The sequence below is a fragment of the Pseudoliparis swirei genome, unplaced genomic scaffold (genome assembly GCF_029220125.1).
Source record: "Pseudoliparis swirei isolate HS2019 ecotype Mariana Trench unplaced genomic scaffold, NWPU_hadal_v1 hadal_30, whole genome shotgun sequence".
Lineage (NCBI taxonomy): Eukaryota > Metazoa > Chordata > Actinopteri > Perciformes > Liparidae > Pseudoliparis > Pseudoliparis swirei.
Window position 1 is genome coordinate 77,501 of NW_026613266.1, and position 12,775 is coordinate 90,275.

At 51.3% G+C, this 12,775-nt stretch overlaps 2 protein-coding genes and 1 non-coding gene across 13 annotated transcripts in view; 1 reads left to right on the plus strand and 2 right to left on the minus strand.

Moving 5' to 3' along the window:
- Positions 1 to 3,322, plus strand: part of ubap2a (ubiquitin associated protein 2a) — a 29,240-nt gene extending 25,918 nt beyond the window's left edge. For 7 of the 9 annotated variants that reach the window (XM_056410976.1, XM_056410971.1, XM_056410969.1 and 4 more), the window contains 7 exons: positions 1 to 41; positions 106 to 199; positions 275 to 628; positions 702 to 824; positions 914 to 972; positions 1,069 to 1,269; positions 2,776 to 3,322. The exon at positions 1 to 41 is cut by the window's left edge. In XM_056410976.1, the coding sequence (XP_056266951.1) occupies positions 1 to 41; positions 106 to 199; positions 275 to 628; positions 702 to 824; positions 914 to 972; positions 1,069 to 1,269; positions 2,776 to 2,865 (962 nt within the window). In that variant the 3' untranslated portion in view covers positions 2,866 to 3,322. The remainder of the gene's footprint in view (positions 42 to 105; positions 200 to 274; positions 629 to 701; positions 825 to 913; positions 973 to 1,068; positions 1,270 to 2,775) is intronic. The other 2 variants (XM_056410972.1, XM_056410977.1) reach the window with 1 other exon arrangement.
- A 3,450-nt stretch (positions 3,323 to 6,772) lies between these two features.
- Positions 6,773 to 12,242, minus strand: nop56 (NOP56 ribonucleoprotein homolog). 3 transcript variants are annotated; one of them, XM_056410981.1, is made up of 11 exons: positions 12,148 to 12,242; positions 10,253 to 10,457; positions 9,964 to 10,128; positions 9,590 to 9,788; positions 9,261 to 9,448; positions 8,877 to 9,028; positions 8,593 to 8,693; positions 7,994 to 8,142; positions 7,694 to 7,803; positions 7,419 to 7,520; positions 6,773 to 7,220 (listed from the first exon to the last, which is right to left on the minus strand). In XM_056410981.1, the coding sequence occupies exons 1-11, from the start codon at positions 12,148 to 12,150 to the stop codon at positions 6,993 to 6,995; spliced, it is 1,602 nt and encodes a 533-aa protein (XP_056266956.1). In that variant the 5' UTR covers positions 12,151 to 12,242; the 3' UTR covers positions 6,773 to 6,992. The 3 variants fall into 3 exon arrangements, with proteins under 3 accessions (XP_056266956.1, XP_056266954.1, XP_056266953.1); XM_056410979.1 differs by having other exon boundaries at positions 12,091 to 12,165; XM_056410978.1 differs by lacking the exon at positions 12,148 to 12,242 and having other exon boundaries at positions 10,253 to 11,563.
- On the minus strand, positions 9,082 to 9,202 carry LOC130191280 (small nucleolar RNA SNORA26). Its single transcript, XR_008831150.1, has one exon. It is a non-coding gene; the product is annotated as a small nucleolar RNA SNORA26 (small nucleolar RNA).
- Positions 12,243 to 12,775: the final 533 nt, after the last annotated feature.

The window sequence follows — 12,775 nt, forward strand, 5'->3', positions numbered from 1 at the left end:
GTTATGAAGACCTCCATATGCTCCAGTCCAGACTGCCAATGGTGAGCCACTCGGTCAGTGTTGTTGTTGTTGTTGTTGTTGTCTCATCCTCCCCTGTCCCTTCAGCCCTCTCTGCAGGACTACTATGGGATCACATTCCCCGCCCCCACAGCGACTCTCTCCGGTCGGGACGGGGGTCTGGCCAACAACCCGTACTCAGGTAGCCCCCCCCCCGTTGTTTGTTTGTTTGTTTGTTTGTTTGTTTGTAACTGAACTCTCAACTGTCGGTCAGCAGAAGTCACAAAGTTCGGCAGGAATGACGCCACCTCCCCGGCCCCGCCCACAAGCCTCGCCGCCCCGCAGGCTTCCCAGGGCCAGGTCCAGAACCAGAACCCGGCCCCTCAGAACCAGGCCCAGCAGGCCTTCCTGCCGCCGGGCTACAGCTACACGGGCCTGCCGTACTACGCCGGCGTGCCCGGCGCCGCCGCCGCCGCCGCCTTCCAATACGGCCACGCCATGTTCGTCCCCCCCGGGGGTCCGGGGCCCGCCTCGGCCAAGCAGCACGGCATGGGTCTGGGTCTGGGGGGCCCCTTGGGGGGCCCCTTCCAGCAGCAGCCCGGCGGCTACGGCCAGCACGCCTTCAGCGCAGGTCAGGGCCCGCCGGCACGCGTGGTTCTGGTCCAGGAGGCCCACGGTCTCACGGTTCTGGTTCTGTGCTTCAGGGTACGAGGAGCTGAGCGCCGGACCGGCAGGAGGAGACTACATAGGATACGCCGCGGCCGCGCAGGCCAAGGCCGGCGCCGCCGGGCCCAAAGGTCGGCCAGAACCGCCGGGCCCCGAGACCGGTAACCGGCCCCAGGTATTGTTGTTGTTGTTGTTGTTGTGATGAGCTCAGTGTGTGTGTGTGTGTGTGTGTGTGTGTGTGTGTGTGTAGGGGTCTCCGTGAACTCCGAGGTGCCAGACATCAGTGGAAGTGTTTACAACAAGACTCAGGTGAGCCTCCTCCTCCTCCTCCTCCTCCTCTTCCTCCTCCTCCTGTTGTGTGTGTGCTCATACTTACTCATGTGTTCATGGCTCCGCCTACTTTAGTCTTTTGATAAGCAGGGCTTCCACGCGGCCACGCCTCCTCCCTTCAGCCTGCCCTCAGCTCTGGGGGGCCCGGGGCCCCTGAACCCTGGAGGGGCCACTGGAGGCTACGCCCCGGCCCCCTTCCTCCACATCCTGCCCCACCAGCAGCAGCAGCAGCTGCTGCACCACCACCACCACCACCACCTGGCTCAGGAGGGACAGGTGAGACCCTCACACCTTCATGTTCTTCTTCTTCATGTTCTTCTTCTGCATGTTCTTCTTCTTCATGTTCTTCTTCTTCTTCATGTTCTTCTTCATGTTCTTCTTCTGCATGTTCTTCTTCTGCATGTTCTTCTTCTGCATGTTCTTCTTCTTCATGTTCTTCTTCTGCATGTTCTTCTTCTGCATGTTCTTCTTCTGCATGTTCTTCTTCTTCATGTTCTTCTTCTTCTTCATGTTCTTCTTCATGTTCTTCTTCTGCATGTTCTTCTTCTTCATGTTCTTCTTCTTCATGTTCTTCTTCTTCATGTTCTTCTTCTTCTTCATGTTCTTCTTCTTCTTCATGTTCTTCTTCATGTTCTTCTTCTTCATGTTCTTCTTCTGCATGTTCTTCTTCTTCATGTTCTTCTTCTGCATGTTCTTCTTCTGCATGTTCTTGTTCTGCATGTTCTTCTTCTGCATGTTCTTCTTCTTCATGTTCTTCTTCATCATGTTCTTCTTCTTCATGTTCTTCTTCTGCATGTTCTTCTTCTGCATGTTCTTCTTCTGCATGTTCTTCTTCTTTTTCATCATGTTCTTCTTCTGCATGTTCTTCTTTTTCATCATGTTCTTCTTCTGCATGTTCTTCTTCTTCATCATGTTCTTCTTCTTCATGTTCTTCTTCTTCATGTTCTTCTTCATGTTCTTCTTCATGTTCTTCTTCATGTTCTTCTTCTTCTTCATGTTCTTCTTCATGTTCTTCTTCTTCATGTTCTTCTTCTTCATGTTCTTCTTCTTCATGTTCTTCTTCATGTTCTTCTTCTTCATGTTCTTCTTCTTCTGCATGTTCTTCTTCTGCATGTTCTTCTTCTTCATGTTCTTCTTCTTCTGCATCTTCTTCTTCTGCATGTTCTTCTTCTTCATGTTCTTCTTCTTCTTGTTCTTCTTCTTCTTCATGTTCTTCTTCTTCATGTTCTTCTTCTTCTTCATGTTCTTCTTCATGTTCTTCTTCTTCTTCATGTTCTTCTTCTTCATGTTCTTCTTCTGCATGTTCTTCTTCTGCATGTTCTTCTTCTTCTTCTTCATGTTCTTCTTCTTCATGTTCTTCTTCTTCATGTTCTTCTTCTTCATGTTCTTCTTCTTCATCTTCTTCTTCTTCATGTTCTTCTTCTTCTTGTTCTTCTTCTTCTTCATGTTCTTCTTCTTCTGCATGTTCTTCTTCTGCATGTTCTTGTTCTGCATGTTCTTCTTCTGCATGTTCTTCTTCTTCATGTTCTTCTTCATCATGTTCTTCTTCTGCATGTTCTTCTTCATCATGTTCTTCTTCTGCATGTTCTTCTTCTTCATGTTCTTCTTCTTCATGTTCTTCTTCTTCTTCTTGTTCTTCTTCTTCTTGTTCTTCTTCTTCTTCTTCATGTTCTTCTTCTTCTTCATGTTCTTCTTCTTCTTCATGTTCTTCTTCTTCTTCATGTTCTTCTTCTTCTGCATGTTCTTCTTCTTCTGCATGTTCTTCTTCTTCATGTTCTTCAGGGTCCCAGCCAGCGGGGCCCGAGCAGCAGCCTGCAGCAGAAGAGCCAAGTCAACAAGTCGAGCTACGGCTCCCCCTACTGGGCCAACTGAGAAGACACGAGGACCACACGTACAACACGAGCGACACACTACCCCCCCCTCCGCTCTGTATATCCCCTTTTCAAATTTATGGCTGTTGTATGTAAAATATATTTATGTATGTATTTATACAGTATATATGTATTGGTAGGACATAAATGTGGGTTTCTGCATTTAGTTTTTATTTTGAAGGACGTTTTATTTTGAAGGTGAAGTCACGAGATGAAGTGAATATACTTGAACACGAACATCTTTTTGTACGCGTCGTGAAGCGAGGACGATGTTCATCGCCTCGACGCCGTTCTGTTCTACGAGAATCCGTTTTGTAACTTTCGTCCTGTGGATCCCGACGGGACGCTCGTCTCCTCGCCTCCTCGTCTCCTCGCCTCCTCATCGACTCCTTGGCCTTGGATTTGATGTCATTTTAACATTTAATCCTTGTTGTCCAAATTAAAAGTTCTCAACAGTTCATGTGGGTCTGGAATCAATACTTAAACCACTTTGTTTAGACTGAAGGATCGGCCCGATCCACTATGAACCGGGTCCAGCAGAACCAACAGAGGGCGGAGCGAGGTCCGGGCAGCACACACACACACACACACACACACACACACCAGAAGCAATCTGACCTACGTGTTAATATCCGAAGCTTAAATCCAGAACCAGAAGCTGCAGCATCAGGATCATTTATTGGGCTGTGGAACATTTAACCCTCCAGAACCCGAGTTGGAGGCGTGATCCGCTCCTTCCTTTGATGTCAGGTCCTACAGTCACACCACGAGGTCTGGAAGTGGACCCGGTTCCCCCTTTAGACCACCGAGCAGGTTAGCAGGAGTCGGTTCACTTCTTGAAGACGAGTCTTCATCCTCAACACGGAAGGGACATTTAAACCACCCGAGCCCCGCCCTCACCGATAGACCACGCCCACATGGAGGCGTTTCCTTTAAAGCGCCATTATGTAGTTTTCCCTTTTAGCGCCCCCTTCAGGTTTTTAGGTATTTAACGTTTACTTCAGTGTCGTAAATACCCAGTTACGATAGATGCATACACTTGTATTGAGTTGGGATCATGTGTTGTCCTGTTTTGTAATTATTATTATTATTATTATTGTTATTTGTACGTGTCACGGGTTATAAAAGGTGACGAGGGGGAGGTGACGCAAGGTTTTTCTTGTTTGGAGCGCGCTGACAGGCGGCGGACTGGCGACTGTTTCTATTTTGGATTTATACCAACGGGCGGGATCACTAAACGAAGCCTGCGCAGGAACACTGAACTGGGCCAGCACCGACCGGACCAGGGTGAAGCAGCGCGGGGATTGAACGCGGCGCCTCGCCACGTTTCCGCCTGGTCGGTCAGCTGTTTACCGGCTTTTTTTGGGGGGGGGGGGGGGTGCGTGCAGTCATTTACTTTTGTTTTGGGGGACTGCAAAGACTTTGGGGACTGTCGGGATCTGGGGATTATACTTCGTTTTGAGTGGGTTTGATTGAAGTGGATGTATTCATTTTGGGGGCTTCAGATGCATTGAATTTGATTTTATATAATAACATTTGGGTTTCCGCATATCGACTGTGTTTTTCTTTTACGACCATTTGAGCAGTTACCACCAGAATTCGCAGATCCGCCCATTCCCTTTTTTTTTTAGCATATTGTACCTTTTCCCCTTGATTGAGTTGCTCAGGGCGAATTGTTACAACATAACCAAAAGAATGACATTTAGTTTAGATGAAATACCGATCGCGTTTTCAGCCTATATATGTTGTTTTCTAAATGTTTGAATGTGGAGTACGTGTGATCGAATACAATATTGTTGACACCAAAAAGCTACATATAAAAAAAAGCTCCCCTTATGCTGGAGCTGGAGCGTGGAGTGGCACTTTGACATTGCGTAATCACTGCCAGAAAGCAGGTCGAAGTCCATCCGACCCGGAGGGTGCGGCTCCAGAATCCTACATAGCGGAGTTATTTCCCCACAGACCCGATGGCGGAGGCACAAATCGCATTAAGTCATTGTAGAGCAGGGGTGTCAAACTCATTTTCACCGGGGGCCACATCCGCCTCATGGCGGCCCTCAAAGGGCCGGTTGTCACTAACACGGTATCATTCTAACTACTCCAGAACATATTGTTAAATAACTGTCTTTGCATTTGTTTATTGTTTATTTAGGTGTACTTATATGAATTGATAACTATATATGCAAATGTATTTAATATTATAAAATAAATCTATTTAATTTCATTATATTTATTTTAACTTTATCAAAGATCAAACAAACATTATTACATTAACTTTGTTAAAAGCTTTGTCACAGTTGAGACAGGTGATTCTCTAATGGTCTGGGCAGTGGTTCTCCACTGGTCTGGGCTGTGGTTCTCCACTGGTCTGGGCGGTGGTTCTCCACTGGTCTGGGTAGTGGTTCTCCACTGGTCTAGGCAGTGGTTCTCTACTGGTCTGGGTAGTGGTTCTCTACTGGTCTGGGTAGTGGTTCTCTACTGGTCTGGGCAGTGGTTCTCCACTGGTCTGGGTAGTGGTTCTCCACTGGTCTAGGCAGTGGTTCTCTACTGGTCTGGGTAGTGGTTCTCCACTGCTCTGGCTTTGGGACGCACTATCACCCCTGCATGACAAGCTGAGACCTAAATCGAGGGACATTTTTAACTTCTCAAATGTATTTAATGAAAAGATGGTGCAGTTTGAACCTGAGAGTTCAGAATATCACAGTATGCACAACACAACTATTGAGTAATATTCCCTTTTACAGTCAATTATGAACCAACAAGTGAATCTTAAGGACACAAGGTAATACAACATACATTACTACTCAGTAACTTCAGACTTTAAAACATGTCTAAACAGTGCTTTCGTGCATAAACATGAAATAAGAAAGTCTGGTTTTAAAAAGCCTCAAAAGATGTAATTCATGTCTCACTCACTGAACCTATGACACATAAAGCTGCTCTACAAGTCAGAGTCTTGAGGAGCAGCTTTTATACACAAACTATAAATAAATTAAACAAGGGTAATTAAAAAAGATTCACATATTCAACATTAACTTTTCTTCTGACTATATTATAAATACTGAACAACATGAAGCAGCACTCACTTCAACCTTAGTGACCACTGACGTAGACCTGATGGAGGAATTCATAATAGGGGAACTGGGGATGTTTGTTAATACAAAGTCAATGTGGTCACGCACGCACGCACGCGCGTCTGGATGTCCGCCGGGCGCGTGAAAAAATGCGCCTCATTCGGGCTGATTTCTTTAAACTCGGGCGGTAAAAGTAGGCGAGACTGTTGAAATGCTCCGCGTGACGTCACTGACGTCATACCGTTGAATCAGAACCTCCGGAGGATATCGATCGTCTGGAAGCGGCCGTCATCCAGACGCAGCTCCTGGAGAAGCTGCGTGCGGCTACGGATAATATGTAATATTAATAACCCAGACTCGAGGGCTTGATGGTCCGACGTGTGAGGGACTTTCTCAACAGAACAAAGAGTGTGTATTTCTTCCGTGGTGGACGGTGTTAACGAACTGTAAGCCACGATAAGCCACGCCCCCTCTCCGGCGCGAGTGAAGAAAACGTGACAAATAGTCCGGCGAGTGACTCACGCGAGTACGTTTAGTAAAGCAACGCAAGGGTTCACCTCTCCTCTGGCTGAACGCAGCATGAAGGAGCGTGAACAGACCGCTGCAAAAAAAAAAATGACCTGCAAAATAAAAGCACAAGATTTTTTTTCCTCCTTTTAAAAGGCATCATATTTATTTCATGACGTGGCAGGCCATGAGTTTGACACGTGTTGTAGTAGCACAATTTTTTTCAAGCTGTTATAAGGTATATTTGTTACATAATGTTACTTTAAGGGTCACACTGGAGTCAGAAGATGTTGAGTCAATAAACACTGTCAGTTTGAGGAAACAAGACCAGATTTCTTTTAGAATTTTAATTTTGCATTTTTTGGTCCGGGTTGCTGGTTTGTATTTGTTATTAATGTCTTCATACAGAAAATATCTCATGACAATGTTCTCAGGGATTAACGTGACAATTTAATGAAGTTATTTACAAGTAAAGGTCATGAAGGAAACAAAACCGCTGACAGAATTCAGATGAGTAAAAAATAAAGCTGTACACAAGAAGAAGTCTCTACTCCGTGGACTTCTTCTTCTTCTTCTTGGACGCCGGGGTTTCTGGGAGCTCTTCAGCTTCCACCGGCTCGGACTTCCGTTTCTTCTTCTTCTTGGAAGGAGTTTCAGTTTCCTCCGCTCCGTTATCGGTGGTTTCCTCTGCAGGAGCCGCCGCCGGCTCGGACTTCCTCTTCTTCTTCTTCGCTGGCGTCTCCTCCACGGTCGTGTCTGCGTCTCTGTTCTCAGCCTGAGGAAGAGGAGGAGCCTTAGCACCAGATGGCCAGACGAAGCACACGTCCACATGTGTGACTCTCTTCAGTGGTCGGGCCCCTTGTGTGGACCAGCCAATGGTTAGGAGTCAAGCTGCTGTAGCACGTCGTACACTGAGCCGGGGCCACGGGGCCGAGGCTCAAATCAAACGTGCATCTCTCTCTTTATCTCTCACCTCTGCCGAGCCGTTTTCACCCTGAAGCTTCTTCTCCCTCTTCTTGCGTTTCTTCTCCTTCTTCACGAGTTTCCTCTTGAGCTCCGTCACCACGTCGGTCGCCTGAGCAACAACAGGTCATGAGGTCGTGAGGTCATGAGGTGGCGCTCCAGCAGCACAGCGAGGCCACGGCGCTGCGTCAGGCTCATTAAATCAGTGTTACCCTCAGGCGTCAGGACAGGTGTGTCATCACTCACAGCAGGAACAACGCGTGCATGTTATAGAATATATATCACCTCCTTCATCACGTCCACGTTCTTGCGCGGCACGTCTCCGGTCTCGTAGAAGGCCAGGCGCTCCTCCACCTGCTCGCGCAGCTTGTCTCCGTAGACGCACGTCGGCAGCTCTGAAACGAGAAGACGGGTTCAGTGACGCGGCGCCACCCGGTGGAGGGCGGGAGGAGGACGCCCGTGGCGCTGCTCAGGGAATCACTTATCACCAGCAACCCGAGGGCTGAATACTGTTGACGAAAAATAGAACATCATCGCAATAGAGCCACGCGCCGCCGGGGGGCCGGCGGCGGGCGCGCCACTCACCGGAGAAGCAGTCGATGCGCGAGGCGATGGTGCACTTGTTGGCCAGGTAGCGCGAGATGCGGCCTTTGTTCTTGGCAGCCGCTCGGCCGATGAAGGTGGAGTGGAAGATGAGGCCGTACTTGGGGGTGTTGCCTTTAGTCTTCAGGGCCCTGGGGGGGGGGGCAACAGTTGAACAAGGGAATCAAGGGACACGGTTCAAGGACTCGCTAACGCCCCCTAGTGAAGAAAGGAGGCGGGCCGATAAGAACGACTCTTCGTTTAACCGATTGTACTACGATGTGAACGCAGTGACCTCGTCCTCAGAGTTCAGGTCACATGGTGTCAGCACAGGAACTCAGTGGATTGACAGATATTTGAACATCATGACAGCCGAGGTGAGACACTATTCACACTAATCAAACCCTTTGAACGCCGCAGCGCCCCCTAGTGGAGCATTGGTGATGAGACGCAAAGAGAAACTAGGATGTACTGATGTTCTACCTCGGTGCTGTGGGTGGAGCTCAGACTGTGGGTGGAGCAATAGAGCGAGTGGGATCGCTCCCCGCTCTGCTCCTGCCCTGCCATCACTGCAGCCACCGGCCCAGCAGGGCGCCCAGTACCTGAACAGGGCCTTCTCTGCTCCCAGGATCTGGACCGTGGAGGCCGGGTACTTGGCCAGGTTGGTCAGACTGCCGGCGTGCGAGATCAGACGAGCGCCGACCTGAGGAAGACGAGGCAGCGTTGGTCTCGGCGAACACACGGAGTGAATACGGAGTTCGTGTTCATATGGCGGACCGTCAGCAAAAACGGATATAGTGTCAGCACTTGAATCAGAGGATTGACAGATTTGGTAAAACATCATCGGTCACTGGATCGTTCTGCAGCGCGTCAACGCTCAACGTACCACGTCTCCGATCAAGGCCGCGAGGTTGGGCGCCACCTGGACCATCTTGGACCGCAGGTACTCCTGCAGCTCCAGCCGGTAGCTGGCCAGAGACACCACGCGGGAGGAGAAGCGCTCGATGTTGATCAGGTCGATGGGAGCGATGTCCATACCTGAGAGCACCAGCAGGGGGCGTTAGAGACACCGCGGCGTTGGAGCAACGTCAGCTTGTGTCTCCCGACAGGATCCGAGGGGAGGAAGAGTTCCTTCCCCCAGGTTTATGAGAGCAGTGGTGATCTGCCCCCCTGTGTTGATCACCGGGGACACGGGCGGTCCAGGGTGGGCAAATAGGGGGCGGGGCTTATACACGCAGTAACACCGTGAGAATAAAGATAAGGCGCTGACCCATGGAGGAGCGGGAGGCCTCCAGCACGGCCTGAGCCTTGGCGCCGTCCATCAGCACCTCCTCTAGACTCGGCAGACTCTCCTCCGACAGCTCCTTCCTGTTGCCGATGAGGTGCGCCATGCGGCAGTACAGAGAGTTGTCCGGCACGATCTTCACCAGCTCCGGGAAGTGGTACCCGTACCACTCGCTGAGAGAGAGAGACATGAGGATCCGAGGAGAGGAAGAGTTCCTTCCCCTCAGGTTTATGAGAGTCGAGTAATCTGCCCCCCTGTGTTGATCACCGGGGACACGGGCGGTCCAGGGTGGGCAAATAGGGGGCGGGACTTACCGGATGCGCATGGAGAAGGTGTTGATGTCCTTGTCCAGCTGGTCCAGCAGCGCGATGGACTGGATGATCATGTTGTCCACGCGGTTCACGTTGAACTTCACCTTGGCTCTGGAGTAGCTGTGGCCCAAACCCAGCTGGGCCTTGGAGGCCGCCAGCGCCGTGAGGCCCTTCACCAGGGCGTGGAAGTGCAGGCGCACGCCTGCGAGACGAGGGGAGGCGGGGTTACAGCAGAGTGCAGTCGTTACTATACGCACCACGAGACCCGCGGCCGGTCAGATTTTCAGTATAAACCGTCACGAGTTTCCGGGTTAGAAGGTCTCATCACGAGAGGCCAGGTTGTCATGACAACGGACTACACTCTATACGCCGCTCACCTCGGCCGATCTCCGCCACCACGCCTCCGGTCTGGATGGAGAGGCTGAACTCCTCCTGCAGCGCGGCTCCGATCTTCGCGTCTGAAACTCCCAGCGTGGCCTTCTTCTTCCCCGAGAGCGGCAGGTTGGTCTCCAGGAACAGCTTCAGGTCGGCGTGGACCACACCTGCAGAGACGGGCGTGAACACAGTGCGCCGGCCTCGTGTTCAGGTCACATGGCGTCAGCACAGGCACTCAGCGACAGATATTTGAACATCGCGACAACGACGCCAGGTGCGGCGCCGCCGTACCTTCAGAGATGGCGTTCATGTTCTCCAGGGCGCCCTGGGCCGACTTGAAGGGGAAGAAGGCCGCCAGGCTCACCATGCCGTTGAACTTGGCTAAGCTCAGCACGCTCACCTCCACCTGCGGCAGCAGCAGGGAGATCTCCTCCACCTCCTTCACCACCAGCAGCGCGTAGCCAGAGGCGTGCTCGAACAGCACGTGTAACAGCACCTGGGAGGAGAGGAGCAGGGGTAAGAGAGGACCGGGGTGAGAGAGGAGCAGGGGTAAGAGAGGAGCAGGGGTAAGAGAGGACCGGGGTGAGAGAGAGGAGCAGGGGTGAGAGAGAGGAGCAGGGGTGAGAGAGAGGAGCAGGGGTGAGAGAGGACCGGGGTAAGAGAGGACCGGGGTGAGAGAGAGGAGCAGGGGTGAGAGAGAGGAGCAGGGGTGAGAGAGAGGAGCAGGGGTAAGAGAGGAGCAGGGGTAAGAGAGGAGCAGGGGTAAGAGAGGAGCAGGGGTGAGAGAGAGAGGAGCAGGGGTAAGAGAGGACCGGGGTAAGAGAGAGGAGCAGGGGTGAGAGGACCGGGGTAAGAGAGAGAGGAGCAGGGGTAAGAGAGGACCGGGGTAAGAGAGGACCGGGGTAAGAGAGGAGCGGGGTAAGAGAGAGAGAGGAGCAGGGGTGAGAGAACCAGGGTGAGAGAGGCGCAGGGGTGAGAGAGAGAGGAGCAGGGGTAAGAGAGGACCGGGGTAAGAGAGGAGCGGGGTAAGAGAGAGAGAGGAGCAGGGGTGAGAGAACCAGGGTGAGAGAGGCGCAGGGGTAAGAGAGAGAGAGGAGCAGGGGTAAGAGAGGACCGGGGTGAGAGAGAGAGGAGCAGGGGTGAGAGAACCAGGGTAAGAGAGGACCGGGGTAAGAGAGAGAGAGGAGCAGGGGTAAGAGAGGACCGGGGTGAGAGAGGAGCAGGGGTGAGAGAGGAGCGGGGTAAGAGAGAGAGAGGAGCAGGGGTGAGAGAACCAGGGTGAGAGAGGCGCAGGGGTAAGAGAGAGAGAGGAGCAGGGGTGAGAGAACCAGGGTAAGAGAGGACCGGGGTAAGAGAGAGAGAGGAGCAGGGGTAAGAGAGGACCGGGGTGAGAGAGGAGCAGGGGTAAGAGAGGAGGGTTAGGGGGCCACGAGGCAGCGCGTGCAAATGGCCGTCGACCACGTGACTCGTCCTCGGTCCGCATCAGTTTCCTATTTAGTGAACGAGGAGTTTAAATCACATTTTACAACGAGCCTCGTTCAGTGATGAAGACTATGACCGTGACTGAGTCAGTGATGAAGACTGACTAGTCTCGGTTACCTGCGGCTCCTCACCTGAGCATCGGACCCTAACGGAGCAGCGAGCCTCGGTGTTCAGGTCACGTGGTGTCAGCACAGGAACTCAGTGGATTGACAGATATTTGAACATCATGACAACCGAGGCCGCTCAGGTGAGTTCAGGTGCATCTCTGATACTTTACGGGTCATTAAACTCTGGAGGCCCGCAGCCGCCTCCGGACCACGTGACGTGTCTTCGTGAAGCCACGTGTCGCCCTGGGCCCGCCATGAAGCTAGCTCATGCTAACTGCGCAGTTAACATTAGCACGCTAAGCGTCGTAGTAGAAAACCACCGCGTGTTTCCCCCGGTACACCGGCCCGATGCAGACACGGGGCGAGTGGCAGAACACGGAGCTCACAGGAGATAACAGGTAAAGTGCGGCTGGCCGCAGCCACATGGGCGGCTAACGGCTAACGGCTAGCGGCGGCAGGCCTTCAGCTGGAGGAGCGATAAACACACATGAAACACACATGAAACACCATGAAACACCATGAAACACACATGAAACACACATGAAACACACGGGCCTCCTGTAAGCGCAGAAAGAGCCTCTGCCAGGCCGGGCTCACCATGGCTCTCTGCAGCACGTCCGCTCCGCTGCGTCACTCCGGGGGAAAGACTGCTGCACCGCGCTCTGGCTCAGGGTCACGTGACTTAAATACCGTGGGATCAGCCAAGCATCGCGAGACTTGGCCGGGAAACATCCGGCTACGACATTAGAGTGAAATTAGTTATTTACGTATAGGGCTCTTGTAATTTCATCTTTTATTTATTTATTTAACACATAATATTATATGTATATATATATAGATAAAGTTGTTCAACACTGACGTTAACAAATAAATCAAACGGAGGACTTTTATACTTTTATACTTTTATTGGCACGTCATTTTAAGTCCTCCATACTAACCGACCATGCAGCAGTTCACTCGCTCCTTAAAACAATATATATAGATTAGTGCTGTGAAAAATAACGCGTTAACTCAGTTAATTAAATTACAGGTTTAACTAGTTATTTTCTTTTAACGCATGCGCAGAATGAGCTTCCAATCCGTCTGTTGTTGGTCGTCTCTCCAGCAGCATGTCATTCTGTCTCTAGTGTCGCGTTAACACGACTCCGATCTCCGTCTCGCGCGCCGCAGAGCTCGGATGCCGGCGTGTGCGCGCGCATCGGGACGAAAAAAAGTCACTTGCACC

Bases quoted from the DNA above. Each gene is read 5' to 3' on its own strand.
- nop56 (XM_056410978.1), bottom strand. From the start codon at position 11,444: ATGCGGACCGAGGACGAGTCACGTGGTCGACGGCCATTTGCACGCGCT. The intron at 9,449-9,589 runs GTAAGTCCCGCC...TCTCTCTCTCAG, and splicing joins ACCTTCTCCATGCGCATCCG to CGAGTGGTACGGGTACCACT. The intron at 7,521-7,693 runs GTGATATATATT...GTTGTTGCTCAG, and splicing joins ACGTGGACGTGATGAAGGAG to GCGACCGACGTGGTGACGGA.